We start from the raw sequence: 21,549 nt of genomic DNA, 5'->3' as shown, positions 1-21,549 counted from the left end.
AAACCTGCGAAACATGACCAAACTTGTCAATCGCAGGCTGTCCAAGCGAGTCAAACTATCGAAAACAGCCTACACGTTTTCGACCCTGAGTATCTCTGGCCGACCAGACGTGTACAAATCTTAGTCTGTCCATAAATAAACATCATCGATCCGACTGGACCATTCCCAAGTGTACGCTGCCGACGTTCGTACAAACCAAATAATGTAAACACAACCTAACGAAATTATATAAATGAAATCTTTATTCCCCTACATTTTGAAAACTTTGATTTCTTAAAAAAATATTTGTAATTTTTAAAGATGTAAAAATTTATAACTTTACAACATCTATAACATATCGTAACGTCGAAATGTTATCAATTTCCTGATTTTAAAATTTTAAGAATTTTGAACATTTTCTAGCCACTTTTACGACTGCAGTATTCACATGCATTCGAGATTATGATTCGGTACGGTAAGAGCTAGTTGCTCGTGGGTAATATCTGCTTGTTAAGTTTCCTACTATGTCTCAGCATAGATACTCTTTGTCGTGTCTCAGAAGTCGGTTTTATCTAACATGGTGCGATGTTGTATTGATTTAGTGCGTTTGCTGACTGGTAGATGTTTGTGTTAGGGGAATTTACAGAACGTGTTTAATATTATGCAGCAGTGTGACCGCAAATAGCAGTCTGCAGTTGAACAACTAAGTTTGGACATTCTTGCCAATTAAAAAACGTGTGTACTTACTTGCACTGGATGAAAGCAATTATTAATGACATTATAACCATTATAGTTATGTTAAATGAATAAGTGGATAAAGATCATTAGATTTCTATAAAAGACACGAATTCATCCTTTTGAGGGCGATTCTTAGGGAAGGAGCTACTACTAGATTCTGTGTTACTCGCGGCAATAATACAGGTAGCCCGCAATTTACGCCGGGGATGCGTTCCTGGACGAACCGGCGTAAATTGAAACACTTTTATAATGTAAATCAATGGGAAGTCAACGACATGCGTTCCCAGTACCCAAACATTCACGAGTAATATAATGGCATGGCATTTAAAGCTCTGAAATAACGTAAATAAAATAAAGGGAATTAAAAAAATATATTTTATACCCTTACAATCGGCAATTCGTTGGTCCCCGCGATTGACTGCGATTCTTTCATATGATTGATGTGTACAGTCATCTCTGTTTGGAAGTTGTCTTATTTCCGCCAATCCTTTATAAACCACTATCTGGTCTGAGGCGGAGGATCATTATTATTCAAGCACTGCTACTTGCTGTACCGTCATTTGGTAGAATTTGAAATATACTCTACGTGGACTTGGGTACTGGACGTCACTGACCTACCTCCTGGCACCCTGTGTGAGGAACTTAGATTCCTCACCTTACCATCCAGTTGTCCCAACAAAAAGAAAACCAATCAAAAACTCTACTACTACTACTACTACTACAACAACAGAAGAACTACATTACATGTTGGCAGCAGTGGGATAACAGGGAGCTACATCACCGACGGTCAGAATTTTGGCAAGTTGGACCAGGCTAGAGGGACTTCTATTCTTGCCGAGGCAGGAAGAAGCCTACTTTGAGGAGTCAACGCTCCAGAGGAATCCTTAAGGCGCCGAGGTACCTGGAGAAGACTACTGGAGCCAAGTCCGTGGGCGAGAGGCTATCATCAGCGACCCGAGTTGCAGCCCGAGGGACAACCCGAGGTGACCAGGCGATAGCAGCACCTGACGCGAAAGGAGATATACCCTGAGGGGAGCTAACGTGGCCATCACTGGACCTCCGAACTTCAGGGCCTTCATTTACCCAACTCTTCTAACTTTCCAGGTTAGTTCACATCCATTATGGCAGACGATGATAGGAGTGACGATGAACACGAATTCGTTTCTGTGGCTCAGGCGATAAAATTAATTCCCAGACCTTTTGACGGAAACCCGAAATATTTACGAGAATTTTGCGAAGCAGTAGAATCAGCTAGGGAAGTATTAGCTCCGGCTAAGCAACCACTTTTATTAAAATTTATCGAGTCTAAAATAACAGGGGAGGCCAAGGATAGATTACTGGCTAGAACCGCACGTACTACATGGGAGGAAGTTAATGCAATTTTAGAAGAGAACTATTCTGTACGCAGAACATTAGAATTTTATGCAAGTCAGCTATTTACAGCAAAACAAGGTCCAACAGAAACTGTGGCACAGTGGGGTTCTCGTATTGATGCTACGGATATTGAATTAAGAAGAGAAACCAGATGTATACTTGAAAGATTAAATCCAAATTTTGTTGAAGGTGGAATTAGTTTGATTGGGGAATTTTTAAAGGGTAATATTGTGGCAGGACTTAAAGACGATAAGGTAAAATACATTGTAAAAGCTAGGAGTGAAGATGATTCCCTTGCACAGTTAATTGAAACTGCTCTTCAGGAAGAAAGTGAAGTTAGATCACAAAAATATAGACAACCAGGAAATTATGGATGGCCAAATTATTCGGGAACAATTAAGAAAGAAAGTAGACCACCACAAATTAAACGAGAAGCAAAAGTAGCATCGGCTACAGTGTGCTCAAAATGCAAATGCCAGGGTCATGAAACTAGGCAGTGTAGCCGAGGACAGTCCAAAATTTAGGCTGTGATATGGTTAATGACAAGGAATCATTAAATATTGCGAGTAACAGGAATTTTGGTAAACGGGGACGCCTCTGGGAACCTTGTGAATTCTGTAAATAAGTTAGGACCATATGAAATATATGTAGTATGTCCACAACTGAAGGGAGGGCTTGGTATAGCTCTTATAGATACAGGTTGTCAAGTATCATTGGTTAAGGAAAATTCTTTAATTTCATTTAAATAAAAAAGGAATAATTTATAGGTACAAGGAATAACAGGATGTAAACTGAAAATACAAGGCAAGGTGGCCATAAAGTTTGAAAACGCATTAGAACCAAGCGAGTTTGATTATTTTGTAGTGAATAAATTACCTAGAAATTTAGATCTAATTTTAGGTCAGGATTGGCTTTCACTAAATGGTTATATGATGACAGGAACAGTGGCAGTTCCTCCATATAGTGAAACTTTGTTAGAAAAGGGTACACGTTACATAGAACATCAAATCTTGAAACCTGGTGTTATTTGTGTTTCTAGTTTAGTGAGTTGTGAACAAACTTTCCCGTGTTTATTAGTAAACACAACACATGAGACACTCATAATAAACAGAACACCTAAATTAGTAAAACCACCGACACGATTAAAAGAAACACATAATTGTGAACAATCGTTTACAACTACGAGGTTGAATCTGTTGAATGAGAATTTAAGGTTAGAACACATGAATGAGGGAGCAGAAGATATTAGGAAAGTTTGCCGAGAATATATTGATATTACCTGGTGATAAACTAACTACTACAACAGCAGCAAGGCATTCTATCCCCACTCCTTCCATTCCAAAAGGTAGAGCAAAAACCTTAAAGAATTATAGGCTCCCAGAAGCACACCAACAAGAGATTAAAGTTCAGGTAAATCAAATGTTAGATGATGGTATAATTACAACTAGTAAAAGTGAATGGAATTTTAGATGCTTCCGGAAAAAGGAAATTCAGAATCTGCATAGACTTTCGCAGACTTAATGAAATAACTATAGGTGATAGTTATCCTTTACCTAATATCCAAGATATACTTGATAAAATTGGAATAGCTAGATATTTTTTAGCCTTAGATTGTGCTAGCGGATACTTACAAGTACCCATTGATCCAGAAGATCAATGCAAAACAGATTTTAGCACCCCTGATGGTCACTTTGAATACGTACGCCATTCGGGTTAAAATCAGCGCCAGCAAAATTTCAAAGAATGATGAATGCCGTATTAAGAGAATCAATTGGAAATAGATGTTTTGTGTATATGGATGATACGCTGGAAGAACACCATGTAAAATTACGAGAAGTATTTGAGAAATTTTTATTATTTTTTATTTAGTGTTCTGTCTGACGACAGGTCCGTATGAACAGGATCCTTCCATCCTTTTCTCTTCTCGGACTGGGACCTGTTCATATACGTTCTTGGCAGATGATCCAGAAGTGGTTTGCCATTGCCTTCTTCTGTGTGTGAATGGAGTAATTGTTGGGATGCCACGGAGGAAAACTCTGTGTTGCCTAGACCACGGCCTTGCCCAACACAAGTTATAAATTCGGGAACCGCCGGGAATCGAACTCGAGACCCCAGGATTACAAGGCCAGCGTTCTAACCGCTAGACCACCGTGGCTTACATTGAGAAATTAAGGGAATACAATATTAAGATTGAACGTGATAAATGTGAATTTCTGAAAGTTGAACTTAACTACTTAGGACGTATAGTAACGGCTCACAGCGTAAAACCAGATCCTAAAAAGATCAATGCTGTTAGCGATTTCCCTACTCCAAAAACAAAAAGATATTAAGTCATTTTAAGGGCTAGCAGGATATTACAGGAAATTTATTGATAACAGACTTGTTAAAGAAAGATCATGACTGGCACTGGAGTGAAGCAGAACAGGCAAGTTTTGATCTGTTAAAATACAAATTAACGCATACTCCTTTATTACAATATCCCGATTTTGCAAAACCATTCATATTAACCACAGACGCCAGTGGTTATGCTATAAGTGCAATTTTAAGTCAGGGTAAATTGGGGCAGGGTAAACCATTAGCTTATGCTAGTAGAACACTAAACAGTTCAGAAGTCAACTATAGCACTGTAGAGAAAGAATTATTAGCAATTGTGTGGGCATATAAACGTTTTAGACCTTACCTGTTAGGTAGAAAATTTCAAATAGTCACCGATCACCGTGGCTTGGTTTGGATATTTAATGTTAAGGACCCTAGTTTACATTTGATACGTTGGAAGCTACAGTTAGAAGAATATGATTATGAGATTCAATATAGAGCTGGAAAAAGAAACTGTAATGCTGACAGTTTGAGTAGGTACTCTGTAGAACAGGGGTGGCCAACCCAAATGATCTTTCGGGCCACTTTGGAAATGCATCATAACTCCGCGGGCCACATATAAAATTATATATCCCCATATTAGATTTAGATACACTATAGACATTTTTTTGGAGTGAAAAATTGAAACATAATGAGTTATTATTATTGTGTGTACTATTATTCTTACATGTAAACATAGATAATATAATAATAATGATACTAAGCGTACATTGTAAAGAAATATATAGCACTAAAAATTAAATATAGAAAATATATAAATATGAATAAAATAAAAATAATGAAATCATTAAAAAATATTTATTTTACTAGTGCGATATTTGTTTCTCCACTCTTTCACTTAGCTTTTGCAAATCGATCTCAATTTGGGTATTTGCACATCGTAATTGGTGTTGCAGGTTAGCGTCCGTTATGTTTGAGCGTGTTTTGTGTTTGGTCAATTTCATTTTCGAAAAAAAACGATTCGCAGGTGTAAGTTAAACCAAAAGCGCTAACAACTTTTTGTGCCAGATTTCTCAAATTGTAAAATATTATTTTAAAATCAAAGTTAATTTTTTCTCATAATTTCGACAGATAATTTTTGAATATATGGATGCACAAATAATGTATTTTTTTAATACATTGGTTTTCACTACTTTGGCCATTATAAAATAAATATATTTTGTAAAAGTGTGATGAATCTCGCGGGCCGGAAAAATGTTCAAGGCGGGCCACATGCGGCCCGCGGGCCGCGGGTTTGCACCCCTGCTGTAGAATGTTTAATTACGCACAGTGAGGAAATAACGGATGAAAGAAAACAGAAAATTATAAATGAAATGCACTGTTGTCCAGTAGGAGGCCATCAAGGCATACAGAAGACAATTGAAGGAATAAAATTATATATATCATGGCCTGGACTTGAACACGATGTAACAGAATTCATAAGAGAGTGTAAAATTTGTCAAGTAAAGAAAGACACCCGTCCAAAAGTAAAACAGCCTTTAGAAATTACTGACACAAACAGCACCTTGGGATAAAATTTATTTAGATATTGTAGGCCCTTTGCCTCAAACCGAAAAAGGAAACAAATACTTATTAACATGTCAAGATAATTTAAGCAAAAATGTCATTGCCATTCCACTACATACACAAACCGTAGAACTGACAACGGCAGTCATGACACATGTTATTTTAATTTATGGAATCCCTTCATCGATTGTAACGGATCAAGGTTCAAATTTTATGAGTGATATGTTTAAAAGATTATGCAAATTAATGAGAATTGAGAAAATATGGCTTCATATCACCCTGAAAGTAATGGAGCACTTGAAAGAACCCATAAATCATTAGTTACGTTTTTAAGATGTTTTTGTGATCCTAAGACTTCAGACTGGGATTACTGGATATTTTTTGCACGCTTTACTTACAATACAAGTCCTCATTCGGTAACCAAATACACACCTTATGAAATATTATTTGGGAGAAAAGCCAACTGACCTGGTAATTTACAACAAATACCTCAACCATTATATAATTATGATGACATTGTCCAAGATATTAAAAATAAAATGCAGAATTGTCATAAAGTAGCGAGGGAAAGATTAATTCAATTTAAAGAGAAAAAGTGAAATCCAATGCCATAAGATTTGAAGAAAATGATTTAGTATTGTTAATAGTAGAAAACAGACATAAATTGGAGCCTTTGTGGAAAGGTCCATTTGAAATAAAGAAAATCATTGGTTCAAATGTAATAATTCAAGAATTGGGAAAGAGAAAACATCACGAAGTACATACCAACAGGTTAAAACCTTATTTCTCTTCCGTTACAGGTAGCAAAAAATGAAGCTACTTAAATTGTGGTCAATGATATTGATCAGCACATGGTGTTGGGTACAGTTCCAAGCACAGGAAGTACAAGAAATTCAGTCTAAAACAGGCATATATTTTGATGAAGTAGGTACATTGTTATTCTATCCTATGAGATGGAAAGTAGTTACTTATATTAATCTAGAACCAGTCAGATAATTGTGGAAACAAACCAAGGACCATCAACGTAGAGTTACAGAATTTTGTTTTAAGTCCATAATAAAAATTGGTATCATTTAACAGATTGTGGAGCTTTTGATCAATACGTGAAATCAAAAATTAGATATATCGACAATTTAAAGAATTTAATTAGTGAATATTTGATAAATACGCCAAATTCAAGAAAAGTCAATTCAAATAAAATTAGAGTAGAAAGGGGAGTTTTGAATTTTGTGGGCGACATAGCTAAAATTTTATTCGGTACTCTGACACAGTCAGATGCTGAAGAATATCACAATTAGAAAAGGAACAAGCTGAATTTTTACATATTTCCAAAGAACAGATGATAGTTATTAAATCAACAATTAGTTCAGTTAACTTAACACTCCAAAAAGTACATCAAAATGAAAAAGTGTTGAAAGATGGTCTCACGAAACTAACAAATTATAGTTTTCAAAAACTTGGAGAATTACAAGAAGAAATTGAAAATGTAAACTTAATAAATGTACAAATCAGATTAGTCCAGAGAGGTGTGGATGAAAGTCAACACTCGTTTGAAATTTCAATAGATGCCTTTGTGCATGCTGAACAAGGTACTTTACAGCCACATTTAATAACAACAGAAAAAATCAAACGCTTGATGACTAAACTAAAGCTGCCAAATGGATTGGACTACCCTAACTTTCCTTTTTCTGAACTACAAAAACTTATTACACCTCATGCTTACGCTTACAAGCAATATTTGGTATATGTGTTAGAAATCCCTTTGACATCTCCTACTACATATCGCCTCTATAGAATTCTTCCTTTTCCTGTAAAAAGTCATGATTCTACTTATGCTTACATCAGTTCTAATAAAGAATATATGAAGATATCTGTCTTCTGGGTTGTTGCGCTGTGTAGTCTGGTCGATGTTAACCAACGTTTTAGAGGTCATACTGCCTCCGTCATCAGGGCGATGAATATGCCAATAGGGTGTGAGGAGCTGGATTTATAGGCCGGGAAGTGAAAGGTGTATCCTGCCCCGAGCCAATGGGAGTGGACCAATGGTAGCACGTGGGCGAGAGTGGGAGAGGGAGAGAAAGTAGAGAGAGAAAGGTGAGTTTGGTTGTATGGAAAGAATATATGTTCAGTGATCCCATCCATCAACATTATGGAAAATTGACTGCTAACGAGTTAACTGGATGTTACCAACCAAATATATTGCAATTTGTGTGCAAAGAAGATATTCCCATTTACACCTATGTTCCAGACGCAGATTGTGAAGCTACTTTGCTACATCCCTCCATTTCCATAATCCCTCCAAGCTGTGAATACAGAGTGTTAAAATTAGACAAATCATTTTGGATACCCTTACATATGAGTAATGAGTGGCTATATATAGCACCTCAACCTGGCGCACTAACTGTATTATGTCCACATGAGACAAAGAACATAGCAGCAGCATTGCATTGTGGTCTCTAACACAGAATTTTAGTGAAGATGGCTCTCCTCTGGGTTGTTTTGCCATGTAGTCTGATAGAAGTTTACCGACATTTCAGAGGTTCTTGGTGCCTTCATCATTAGGGAAATGAGTGAAACGACCTCTGAAATGTCGGTAAACTTCTATCAGACTACATGGCAAAACAACCCAGAGGAGAGCCATCTTCAGACTCGCCGCCGTGAAAACCTCGAATCCTACAGAGCATTTTAGTGTTTACTTTCTTGAAGAATGGTAACGAATGAGTAGAATTCCCATTTGATAACAGTAACGTAACAGATGCAAGCCTAATTTAGATCAAGTTGCTAGAAGCCAAAACAGCGAAACAGACTGGTTGTTTGAGCTTCGCTTTGTGTCGTGTTAAGCAACATTGAGCATTGCCTGGATAAGCTTTGTTCAAGGAAACAAGGTCATAGGTCGTATTAGGTAAGCCAGTTAAGACTTCCTTTTCATTCCATTTTGCATATACTGACCTGACAGTGTGGGAGATTTGTGATAACTTGGAACACTTTTAGTCTCTACCGGGATTAGGGAAAACTAATGCCAACATTGGCAATACATTTACCAGTTTAAAGTGCTCATTTAAATGCCTTTATTAATATACTTTCCCTCATGGTTGAAAATAAACATATTTTGGCATGCGTCTTGTAATTTCATTTTATGACCATTATTTATCTGCAAAATACAAAGAAGGTCCTCAAACACTGCCACTTTTCTTTCCTGGTCTGTAAATAACAAAAGGTTAGGAACCACTGAAGTAGATGACTGCAGGGCTGCGGAGTTGGTACTAAAATCTCTGACTCCGACTCCTTCATAAAAGCTCTACATGCATTAATAATTGAATAATTATTAATTGAGAGGATCTACGCTTTATGTAGTTGAGGACAGATTGAATTTTAAACATGCCCGCTATCACTCAGGGCCAAATTAGAGTGCTTAAAGCAGGCAGCAGCCACCTGAATACCAAGTGCATGGAATGATGGAATAGGACCTCGGTCGTATTTTGTTGGTTTTTGGGAAGCCCCGAGATAATGATCAATTTTGGACTATGACTTAGGCTAAAAATTTCCAAAAAAAATATAATGATAACCAATATGGAAGGAGGAGGGAAGAGAGGCCACGTAAAAGGTGTAAAGATGAAATAGAAGGAGATTTGAAAATTATGGGAATTAAAAAACTGGCACTCTGTGGCTAAAGATCGTCAGGCCTGGAGAAGAATTGTACAGGAAACCAAAGTTCACAGTGGACTATAGAGCTTCAGATGAAGAAGAAGCTATCAGTCAGTTTTCCAACCCTCTTTGTTCTCATATGCTCTGTAAGACTTGAGGTTCTCACAGCGGTGAGTATGAAGATTTCTGTCTTCTGGGTTGTTGCGCTGTGTAGTCTGGTCGATGTTAACCAACGTTTTAGAGGTCATACTGCCTCCGTCATCAGGGCGATGAATATGCCAATAGGGTGTGAGGAGCTGGATTTATAGGCCGGGAAGTGAAAGGTGTAGCCTGCCCCGAGCTAATGGGAGCAGGTATGGGAGTGCACCAGTGGGCGAGAGTGGGAGAGGGAGAGAAAGTAGAGAGAGAAAGGTGAGTTTGGTTGTATGCTCTTTAAAAGTACACATTAGTCACATAAAACTATTATCTTCTCTTTGGTCTTCGTGGATGTCGAACTTGACATCTCATTCCAAAGGAAAAATGATGGTGTTTGAGAACACAATTCTGCGGAAGGTGTGTTCAAGATGAAATAACAGAGAAATTTACATTAAGCAGAGATCCACTTTTTAGTTTGTGATCTTATATTACAAGGGTCTGTAATCAAGAAGGATGTGATTGGGGAGACATGTAGCACATTTCTGGCAAGGAAGAAATTCATGTAAACTTTAAATTAGGAAATCAAAACGTTGATATGATACGTGGGAGATGTAAAGCGTAAGTAGGATGATTATTTTAAAATAAACTTAGAGGAGAATGATATGAGGACGTGAACTTGAATAAATTACTTCAGGATTAAATAAAATCATGGACTTTTGTGCATATGGGGATGAAACTTTGTGATGAATGATGACAAGGAATTTCTTGACCAGATGAGTCTTGACTTTTGAATTAAAACTGTGCCGTGGAATTAGGAAAAAAATATTTGAAATCTTGGATTTAATAATGTAAAATGAAAAAAGGATTGAAAAGGAAATGGATTAAATGCAAAAAAAAACCTCACTTCAGGGTCGTCTGTTTCCTCATATATTTCTCTCTCTTCTTCCTCTGCAGCCCCTAGTTCCTCTTCCTTGTGGTTCCTAGAATCCTGTTCCATGAGAACCTTTTGTAGATTTTTGTCTTCTGGGTTCTTACGCTGTGTAGTCTGGTCGATGTTAACTATGTTATTCATAGCCCTGATGACGGAGGCAGTATGACCTCCGAAGCGTTGGTTAACATCGACCAGACTACACAGCGCAACAACCCAGAAGACAGAAATCTTCAGACTCACCGATGTGAAAACTTCAAATATCGCCCTGATGATGGAGGCAGTATGACCTCCGAAGCGTTGGTTAACATCGACCAGACTACACAGCGTAACAACCCAGAAGACAGAAATCTTCAGACTCGCCGCTGTGAAAACTTCAAATCTCGTCCTGATGATGGAGGCAGTATGACCTCCGAAGCGTTGGTTAACATCGACCAGACTACACAGCGTAACAACCCAGAAGACAGAAATCTTCAGACTCACCGCTGTGAAATTATATTACCACAAAAACGTTTCCGATATTTGAGTAACCCTACAAATTGTACAGCACTTTACTTTTGAGACATCTGGTGGCATCCGTGTTAGTCGACAGTAATACGGAATTAAGCTAGGATTTATCAATGGATTTAATGCTCGTGTGCTACGCCTACTGAAAATGCGTCGTTTAATAAATGAAAAATCATTAACTACTATAACCACACAGAATCAGCAGATTAATTTGGAGACACCCGGTAGCTTAAAGGCCTAATCAGTAAACGTGCGTCGTTTAATACGCCCGTAAAAATGACCGCAGAAACCAACATCCTAAGAGAGACTCGAACCGAGGACTGTGTATTCGTGTCCGTGACCTTAGACCCCGTAATTTCCTCTCCGAAACGAAAGAATTTTGCCTTGGGGTCGATTTCTTCTCGTGGGTGCTTTCCCGTCAACAGAAACCATCTTTGTCGGGTCTCGAACTCGGTGTCGAGGCCTTCGTTTCCGAAATCTCCTCTTCGAAGCAAAAAACTCTGATCCCTTCTTCTGTCTCGCTTAGTTTCCGAGCCAAAGGAACCGCCCTTGAAGGAAATCGAACTCAGGACACTTCTTCCAGAGTTCTTGCCTTCCTGCGTTCTCTTATTGGTCAAAATGAATAATCGGGATTCGAAGGAAGGAAACATTTTCCCTGTCGCAGGGGCGATGGGTTCAACAGCGCCCGGGCCCCTCAATAATCGTCTTAAAATTAAAAAAGGATAAAAAAACACGACGTGCAATTTAAACTGCAAAATTTCATTACTTTTAAATTAATTTCCTTTTACACAGAAAATATTTAATATTAATAATTGACTTCTTACATTTATGATGGAATGTCAAAAAATTATAACTTGGAGTAATTCAATTTGTATTTCTTTAACTACAAAAAATGTGTAAATATGAAACGCAGGTGCTCATATAAAATACTAACAGCTGCGCGAAAGATTGGAATTTGTAAAGCATATCTGCGACGGTCACGTGCAACAATCTCGGCCGGCATGCCATAAGGTTCATTTCTCATTTCTTATGCACGCCTGAATGAACCGTATTGCACTCCCTCTACTGACTGTTGCGTCACAGGTTATGTAGGTATAAATAACAGGACACACCCACTCATCTCTACTCAGTGGTTGGTTGGCTCTTCTCAGTGTGAAACGTATTTTGGTGTGAGCAGCTTGTAGAACAAGATAATTCTTTATATAGTGAAAATCTTTCCTGCAACCTGTTTAATTTGTTATTCAAATCTTGCTGCCTGCGACGGATCTTGGTTTCACTTCTTTGCCGCATAACCTTCCGTATAGAGCTAACGAAGTGGTGAGATAAAACAAAAGTTAATCAGTGAACGCGAACCCTGCAAGATGAAGAATTTAATAAAATACTTCAAAGGAAGTCACAAATCAAAGTCGCTGAACAAAGTAAGTATGGAACGCCCTTAATTGAGGTAACGTATTTCGTATTTGCCTACTTCGACACGACACCAAAAAGTAAAGGCTGTGTAACAGAGTACGCAGTTGTTTTATGTTTTGTATAATTGCATTCAAAATTAATTTGGCAGTATAATAATCGTAAACTCTGTAGTCCACAGGCGATGTACACACGTTTCTCTTCAATATGATATAATTATGCACGTTTATCCCACTTACCTTCCTCACAAATGAAGTTAGTGGTTATTGCAATGCAATTATCGTACATTACATACTTCTCACTGATATATGTGGACACGATTTTTTAAAGTTTTCTTTCACACTTCCATGGCCATTACTTTGTATTAAGTACTAATCAACAAATGCAATGTATAGCCTACAACATACTTTGAAATATATATTAAATCTTGTCCGTCTAATCACAATAATTCTTATTAAATATTAAAATATTACAATAATTAACATTTAAAATATTAAATGATGTTCTTTATCGAAATATTCGATTTACATTAGACCATCATTTTTCATGTTTCAGTTCCTAAAAGAACCATCCTCAGGTGTATATAATGTAAATCGAATATTTCGATAAAGAACATCATTTAATATTTTAAATATTTTAAATCTTAATTATTGTAATATTTAATAAGAATTATTGTGATTAGACGGACAAGATTTAATATATACTTATTATATCACAATATGACGCAACTTTACCATCTTATACTTTGAAATGTTTCCTGGCTCCCAATTTTAAAGACAAGTAATTCGTAAAATAAAGCGTCTGTTATCCTTCACAACTTTAATTTCGAAATCTAAAAGAATCACGACCACGTATGTTTTGTGAGTAATATAAAACGTTTAAAAGAATGCTTGTTTTCATCTGTGACAAATCTTTTCTGCATTTTGCACAGAAGTTCCCAATATGGCGTCAGTAGGCAAATAAAGTAACGTGTGCTGAATTGTATAGTTTATTTGTTGTTTTTTCCGCATGGTTTTACTAAGGAGGATGTGTAATTCCTAGAGAAGTGTGTCAGTTTCAGTTTAAGAAGAACCATTATTGATGGTCGTAGTTTCGTGCATGAGTGTCAAACTCCTGATGTGAATCAGAATGACGCGTTGGTGTAAACGGTTTGTCTTTTTAAAGTATTTTTTTTTGGTGAAGGTGCCTGTGTTTTGGGCATCATGTTTCAAAATTGCGCACTGTCTCCATTATCAGTGGTATGATTGAAGCAGTAAGCATCCCAGAAAGGTCGGTAAATTTCTTCCAGACCAATCATTATATATGGTTATTTTTGTGTGTCAGTGTGTGGTTCATAGTGTAAATAGAGAGAACATGAACATGGCATCTCGTTGTTAACAGTTTTGCCTTTTGGGCATCATGTTGTATCATGCAGTCTGTTATAAATTTACTGATATTTTGGAGTTGCTTGCTTGTCTCCATCATTAAGGTGATGGTACAGGAAGTAAGCACCCATGAAACATCTGTATGTTTGTACCAGAGTACATGATACAACATTCCAAAGGGGGGGGGGGGGGGGACTCTGTCTTTATACGTGCTACTGTTAGAATCTAAAATCTGCCCTATATCTCTAATGTGATGAGTGGTGTGTGTGAATCCATTATCGTTCAGTTGTGAGCAGAGAAGATGAACTGTCAAATTAAAGGAATTTGTATTTAGATTATTTTGGCTTAATTTTGGGAAGCTGATGTAAGTGAACAAATAGTTTGACTTGAAATCTGACCTCCGGTAATTAGATTATTTTTTGTACTATTCAAAATTGTTTTTAAGAAAGGTTTTTTTATTTGTGATTGTCTTGTGCGTTGTTGGAATACATTGTTTAGTAGAAGCTTGCCGATGTTTCAGAGGTGCTAGCTCTCCATATCATCAGGGAAATGAGACTGAATTGTGCAACAAGCCTGAAGACGGCCATATTCATACTTACCTCCATGATAACCTCAAATCTCACTTGTTGCTTTGTAAAGAAAACAAGGAAATTACAAGCAGCTTCGTGTAAGAAAAATTCAGATACACTGCTGTGTTAATAGAACAAAACAAAATACAATTTATCTTTTGTTTAATGGATCTAGATAGAGTATATTTTACTCCTCAATTTTACCACATTTAAATTGTATAAATTCAGAAGTTCCTTCTGTTAACCATCCGTGTGGGTTCAGAATTCCAACTGTTTCTTTTACCTGATATCTTAACATTGATCCTGACAATGAATTAATCAGTATGCAAACATGCAAGGAAACATAACCAAAATAACAAAATGGAACACATTTGTTTATAAAGATTTTTGCAAACAAGTAAGTATGAAGACAAAGCAAATATGTGATGTGACATTTAAACACTGACGTAAATAAATCATAAGGCCATTAGACATTAGTGATGTTTCTTTCTGAGCAACCGTATTTTCCTACATGCACTTGTAAGATAAATGTTAGTGAAAATTTGCTTCTTAAGTCTCTGCATGGCAAATGTGTACGTGACATTGTAGCAAGGTTCAGATGCCTTCAAAATGGCAATGTCGTAGAGCCGTAATATACGAGTTCCTTGATACAACACTCTCTCTTATTTGAACTAGTCAACACAGTTTCTTTCACCTGAATGATTGCTGTCTAACCATCTGCGGAGGAATATGGCTGTCTTCCGTGTTGTTGCCCTGCGCAGTCTGGTAGAAATTCGCAGACATTTCTTAGATGATTGCTTGTCTCCATCAATGTGGCAGCAAATGACATGAGGCAGACTGGCCTTCAGTGTTTTAATTCTTGAAAATCCTCTCGGGTTATCAGCCGCGCCAAGTGGTTAAAACATGAAAAGACCAACGGTTCGTTGTCCTCAGGGTACTGGCTCCAGCCCCGTGTGACTGGTGGATGATGTCATGAGCTCGCCTTGTTATGGTCAGCTTACTGGTTAGACGCCTGGGCCTGGTTTCCTGTGTTGAATTTAATTCTTGTTTGCTGTAATGGTTCAAAGTTGAAACAGATTTTCCAGATTAAATATTGACTTCATTATGTTACAGAGAATTCTTAGTCTGTAGAATGACCCATTTTTTCTCTGTTTCCAGTCAAAACCGGCTCACGTGTGCCCAGTCAATGACAAGAGTGGCTGTATTGTGAGGGAATTGGAAGAATCTCTCCAAACTCACATTGAGGACAAAAGATGGTCAGAAGAGAAGATCGTTAGGCAGGGAAAAGAGATCTGGACTCTGAATGCAGACAGTATGTATGATTTAATTCTATGTCAATTTCTGTGTTTGCGCGTGTCTCTTTAGAAGCCCTGATATTCTCCCCAGTACTCTCTTCCAGTTACGTTGAGAATTGGTTCTGTCTCGCTTAGAGACAAAGCTCTTTGCCTCCAAAGAAGAGCGTAGGTTGACTTCAGCTTTCCGGGGTGAACCTTGTCACACGTTGAAAGTTGTGTGTGCCGTAGAGTTATTTATGTTCTCATTTCCCAATGCGTATTACTTGCCTCACCTGCTTCATTGCCCTTGATTTGATTCCTGTTGTAGAAGACTGCATAGTACGGTGTTCTACATTATGCGCTTCTCCCATCATCTATCATCGACTCTCTTTTAGGTCCAAGTACAGGGTGTAGTCTAAATGATGTTCCCGATTTGAAAGACATGCTACTCACGTTTAATGAAATTCAGATGCACAACGTTGGTACCAATGGAAAGAGAAACTCTCCAAGTTTGCGCAGAATCTTCCACACGGTCTTCTGCAGGATACCAAGCTCTGTGCTGCCTCTGACGGTGGATTTATGCGGGCTGCGTGTGAAACTTTCACGGACCCGCTCCGCTGTTTCCTCGCTTACTGACGAGCTGCCGGTTGACTTTCTCTTACATCTCTCCCATTTCTTAAATTCGGAATACCATTTACGAATTGTATGCCCACTGGGTCGATCTGCCGCAAACTTGGTTCAGAAACGCCGTTGCGCACTAATAACAGACCGGTGAATGTGGAAATCCAAGACACAAAAGGCCATTTTCTCTCATATCGCCCCTGGCGGCGAACAGTGTCATTACCAGCCCATGAAAGTGATATTTCCCATACATTATTCCAATATAATTTTCTTAATGAATTTCGCATCTGGCTCATGCATGCTGCCTTCTCGACACACACATCATCCCAGTTGTTTTTGTCTCTCTCGGAGACATGTTTTTAGTATGATGTCACGCGCTGTAATTGGAGAAGCCACTGCTTGTTTGCCACACAATGGTTCAGAAATTCGTATGATTCACTAGTGGACTCAAATAGCTGTGTATAAATTTTGCTTTTAACTGTAATGCTTGATTTCTGATTTCCTGAAATACCCTCACAGGAGGAATTTCACAATTTGACGTGGTCATAAAATGTTACAGATACTGAGCTGCGGAATAAATTGAGATGCAATAAATTTATTGCGAAGAAGAATGGAGACGAACTTCGATTTCAGACGCAGGAGAATCAGAAATTACGAGAAATGTTGTCAGAGCAGGCGAGAGAGAACAGCAAACTGCAGACAGAGAGTATGTATATTTTTATTGTGTTTATGTCCAAAGTTGAAGAGTACAGATTATATACTTCCGCGGTATGAAATGTTGTCAATTACCGTATTAACTACTTGTCTCTTCAGAAGTGCAGATATTCTGCTTGGCAGTTTGTTGCAGTTATCTTAAAAAAAAATTTTCTAACTAGTGGGTTCAAGATGAAGTTTTGCTCTACAGTAGAACAGATTTTATTGTCATATTTTGAACAACTATGGCTCTCGGGGACGAATCTTGTCAAATTTTAAAACTTATCCAAGATTTTGGCAGATATTTAAATAGCCATTGCCACCCTGAGAGAAGTAGTTCCATTGTCAGCTGTAACGCGGGATCATTCTCGATATTTGTCAAGACTTATTCCTGGAAGCCGTAGTTATAATCTTAACTCGAGCTACAAAAGACTAAGAAGATGATCTAATGTAGTCACAAAATGTTACAGTGACAGAGCTGCGGAATGAACTCAGACACCATAAATTTATTGCGAAGAAGAATGGGGACGCACTTCATTTCCAGATGCAGGAGAATGAGAGGGCGAGAGAGAACAGCAAACCGCAGACAGAGGGTATGCATGCTTTTATTCTATTTATGTTTTAAGTTGAATAGTGCAGACTCTTCTTAGTATGAAATTTTGTCAATTACCATGTAACTGCATGTCTCTTCAGAAGCGCAGATATTTTGCTTGGAATTTTGTTCAAAATTTGTTCGCCTCCCTTTAGTTAGTTACAGATAAAGTTCTGCTTTCAGAGAAGAAGAAGAAGAAGATGTTTTACTTTCATATTCTGAAGACGCTCTGTGTTTATTATCCCTTTTAATATTACTCGGCTTCTTATCCCCGGGCTGTCAAAGTGACATTTTCCTTACAAAGTTAATTCTTTATGAATTTCTCATTTGTGAAGCCTGTTACATGCTCCATCCACCACATCCCTACTGTTTGTGTCGGTGATGAAAGGGCGTATATATTGTATGACATCAGGCCACCGTAATTGGAAAAGGCACTGGTCTTTTGCCATCTAATGATTTCGACAGTTTTTGGGATCCAGTAATGTAGACAAACGGTGTTCAAAGAAGATGCTCACTTTATTTAAATCCTTTGTTTAAATTTTAGCTATGTAGACTGTGTGCTGTAGCGCGTGGTTTCTTGAAATTCTGTCATGCAAGGAATTTAGCAGACTGTTTTACTTTGTCTTAAAATGTTTCAGAAATGGATCTGCAGAACGAATTGAGATTTCAGAAATCGGTTGTGAAGAAGCATGAGGGCACGATCTCTATCCAGACAGATGTGATTAAGACGTTACAAGCAATGTGTTCATGGATGGGGCGTGAGATCGACAAACTGCACAAAGAGAGTACGTATGCTTTTATTGCGTGTATTTACTAAGTTGAAGAGCGCATACTATAAACTTCCTCAGTATGAAGTCCTCTCATTTACCATTTGACTGCATATCTCTTTAGAAATGTAGATATTCTGCTCAGCGCTCTTTACCAATTGCTCCCAAAATTTGTTCTTACATCCGAGTTAGAAAATGAGTTTTGCTTCCAAAGAAGATGAAATTTTAGTGTGTTGTTTTCAACGGCTTTGGCTATCGGGAATGAGACATGTCAGATTTTGAAAATTATCCATCATTTTGTCAAGGATTTCAGTTGCTATTGTTACCGTAAGAATCACGAGAGACCACAAGTGGTGTCGGTTGTGAGCCGTATCAATCCAGGTTCCTCTTCCTTTCAGTGTTTCATAATTCATTTTAATATTATCCTCCTCTTCATGTCTTCAGTCTTGTCCAATCAGTGCTTCTGAACTAAATCCTGTATGTGCTTTTTATCTCTGCCATGCTACGTGCCCCACCAATCTCATCCTTCTTGATCTGATTATCGTAGCTAAAGAATAAATGTTATGTACTTTTATCAGGAGATATTCTACAGACAATTTCAAGCGTTCATAAAATTTTACAGATTCGTATCTATCGAGGAAGTTGGATATTGAAGAATCCGAAGAGCTGAATGATTCTGCAGCGGTCCCAAGGTACGCAGATCGGTGAAACCGTGCATTTCATGGACCTAATATGTTTCCTGATGAAAATAACCCAGCAATGGAGAGTGGTAAGTACCCGTTAATTTTGCTTCTTTATCGAAAGTTTCCTGTGGGTTTCCACGGGATATTAAATTAAATAGGTTGTTAGACCTGACTTAACATTCTATGCAGTTTGTCTTTCAAAAGTATCTTGCAATATAATTTGTAGTTTTCAATAAAGAATCAGTAAATAATGTTTAGTTACATCATTGGCAAAATAGAATTGCATAAATTGCTAGTGTTTATTTGGTTCGTCATGTTTTTCCAGTGTACCTGTCGCTTGATATCGCTGTTATATTTTTAACAAATGAATGCATATTTTCAAGTACATGTGCGCTTATGTTAAGTGCTTAAAAAGCAGTTTTCGGTGCCTGAACACGCAGTCTTTATTGATCATGTAGGAACGTTGAAATTAAAAAGAAAAAATAGGAATGAAGATACGGTGAAGAAAGTAGGAGAGTGTCTGTTTGAGGTTCGTGAGGAGATGGAAGAACGTTAAGAAAATGATCTTCATAAACAAGGAGTAGGGAAACAAAATTACAAATAAAATTATTTGTTCCATCGTCTGTTCTTTAAAACACGACGTTTCGGTGGCTGGTTCTGTCTACGTCTTCAGGTGAGAGGTACCTACTCTGTTGGTTCCCTTAGATAGAGATAGTCTCTGTCACAGAACCAGCCTCCGAAACGTCGTGATTTTAAACAACAGACGATGGAAAACGTCCTGACAAAGAATAATTTTTGATATAAACTACCGTCGTCAAAACCCTTTAGAATAAAATTAAAAATATTTATAGGTGTAGAATGATGATTGTATTATAATCAATGTTTATGCTTGGTATCAAAGATTCCAGGGTTCTGCCGTTGGTACCGGTCCAGTTAGAGTGAAAAGGAGCAGCGATTCTGAGAACAGCATATCAAGCCCACCAGACCTCTGGGACTTCGGAAAGAGATGTACTCTCCTGCTCTTCTTTTGGACAAACGGCTTCCTCACGCAACCAGGTTATGAGGGAAGTCACCTGTCCACATAACTCTGAAGAAGAAGAAGAATAACTGATGTCTTTTGGAGAGGAATTAACAGGAAAAATTTTGAAATCATACGCATAAATTGTTTATCGCAGACTCGTTGTCGTGTGACTATTTTTGGATTTTCCTTTATGGAGTATTTATATTTTATGTCATTAATTAAATCTTCATATTTTATATTCTGTGTCTAATAAACCCTTTGACCCCAGGTGGTTGTAACAATATTCAGATATCAGCTCCTACCTCAAAGAGAACACAGCACTCCACCATTGCCAGGATCAGTCTGTTGATGCTGTTACGGAAATGCTTGCTGTTTGTTCTGAGAATCATAACAAGTACACAAATATACTCGGTGGGAAAAATGCAGTCATTGAATACCAAAGGATGTGGCATATTGAATTTCCTCTAGGCTGTAAAGGGTTGAATGAAGACGGATCAGATGTGCCAGACATTTTGCATGATATATAACGGGATAAGTACAAAAATGTTCCTCTTCGAGAGATAATATCAGAAAAATTATCAAGTTCTCAGTTTTGGAAATTAGGAACAGGGCTATTGAAAATTCATATACAACAGCCAGATTTGGAGAACTGGTCCACAAAAATTATTCCACTTGAAGATACAAATATAGGAAAATTATTAATTTATTATGTTTTTAAAATTAGGAACAGAATTATCCAGATTGTTTGGCATGTCGCAGGGGAAGGAAGTAATTAAGTTTTCCACATTATGAAGATTTTCATTTTAAGTAACTGAAGATTGTTTAATGGTGCATTGTAGAAAATAGAGGTAGGCCTCGATTTGCGCCGATTCAGAATAACACAGATTTTGAAAACTAGCAAGTCAAAAAGTGGAAAAATATATTTTACTATTATTTATAATGTTTTACAATGTATCTCGTACTGATTCTTATACTAAATCATAATTCTCACATCGCTGATTTTGAATAAAAATTATAAATACGGTCATCTCTGCAATTACGTAAGTCTCGTTAACGCGAATTTGCTCCAATGAGATTGAAGAATCGGCAACCGCTGTTTGTGAAATATAAACTTTTGCATACTCTTATGCAATTTTATTCCCTGCACTGTAAACTTTCAAAGGACTAATTTAATCTCTGCGGAGGTACCGGGGTTATTTTTACTACGCGATTTTCTATAGGTCGGCGTCTTACATGAATGCAACTGTCGCATAACAGCAGAGATGACTGTACACATCAGTCACATGAAATAATCGCAGTCAATCGTGGGGACCAACGAATTGCCGATTGTAAGTGTATAAAATATATTTTTTTAAATTCCCATTATTTTA

General features: G+C 37.5%; 1 protein-coding gene across 1 annotated transcript; it reads left to right on the top strand.

The window, feature by feature from the left end:
• Positions 1 to 11,014: 11,014 nt before the first annotated feature.
• Positions 11,015 to 20,415, top strand: LOC147871369 (uncharacterized). Its single transcript, XM_087361336.1, has 7 exons — positions 11,015 to 12,606; positions 15,687 to 15,840; positions 16,983 to 17,129; positions 17,587 to 17,709; positions 18,347 to 18,493; positions 19,098 to 19,244; positions 20,060 to 20,415. Exons 1-6 carry the CDS (start codon positions 12,550 to 12,552, stop codon positions 19,181 to 19,183), a joined length of 714 nt encoding a protein of 237 aa, XP_087217462.1. The 5' UTR covers positions 11,015 to 12,549; the 3' UTR covers positions 19,184 to 19,244; positions 20,060 to 20,415.
• The last annotated feature ends 1,134 nt before the right edge of the window (positions 20,416 to 21,549 follow it).

This window comes from Zootermopsis nevadensis, unplaced genomic scaffold (genome assembly GCF_977971745.1).
Source record: "Zootermopsis nevadensis isolate Lab colony 2312 unplaced genomic scaffold, Znev_1.0 Znev_ptg000057l, whole genome shotgun sequence".
NCBI lineage: Eukaryota > Metazoa > Arthropoda > Insecta > Blattodea > Termopsidae > Zootermopsis > Zootermopsis nevadensis.
The sequence above is the reverse complement of the archived record's forward strand: the minus strand, read 5'-3'. Positions and strand labels throughout refer to the sequence as shown.

Bases quoted from the DNA above. Each gene is read 5' to 3' on its own strand.
- LOC147871369 (XM_087361336.1), top strand. From the start codon at position 12,550: ATGAAGAATTTAATAAAATACTTCAAAGGAAGTCACAAATCAAAGTCG. The intron at 12,607-15,686 runs GTAAGTATGGAA...CTCTGTTTCCAG, and splicing joins AATCAAAGTCGCTGAACAAA to TCAAAACCGGCTCACGTGTG. The intron at 17,130-17,586 runs GTATGTATATTT...AAAATGTTACAG, and splicing joins CAGCAAACTGCAGACAGAGA to TGACAGAGCTGCGGAATGAA.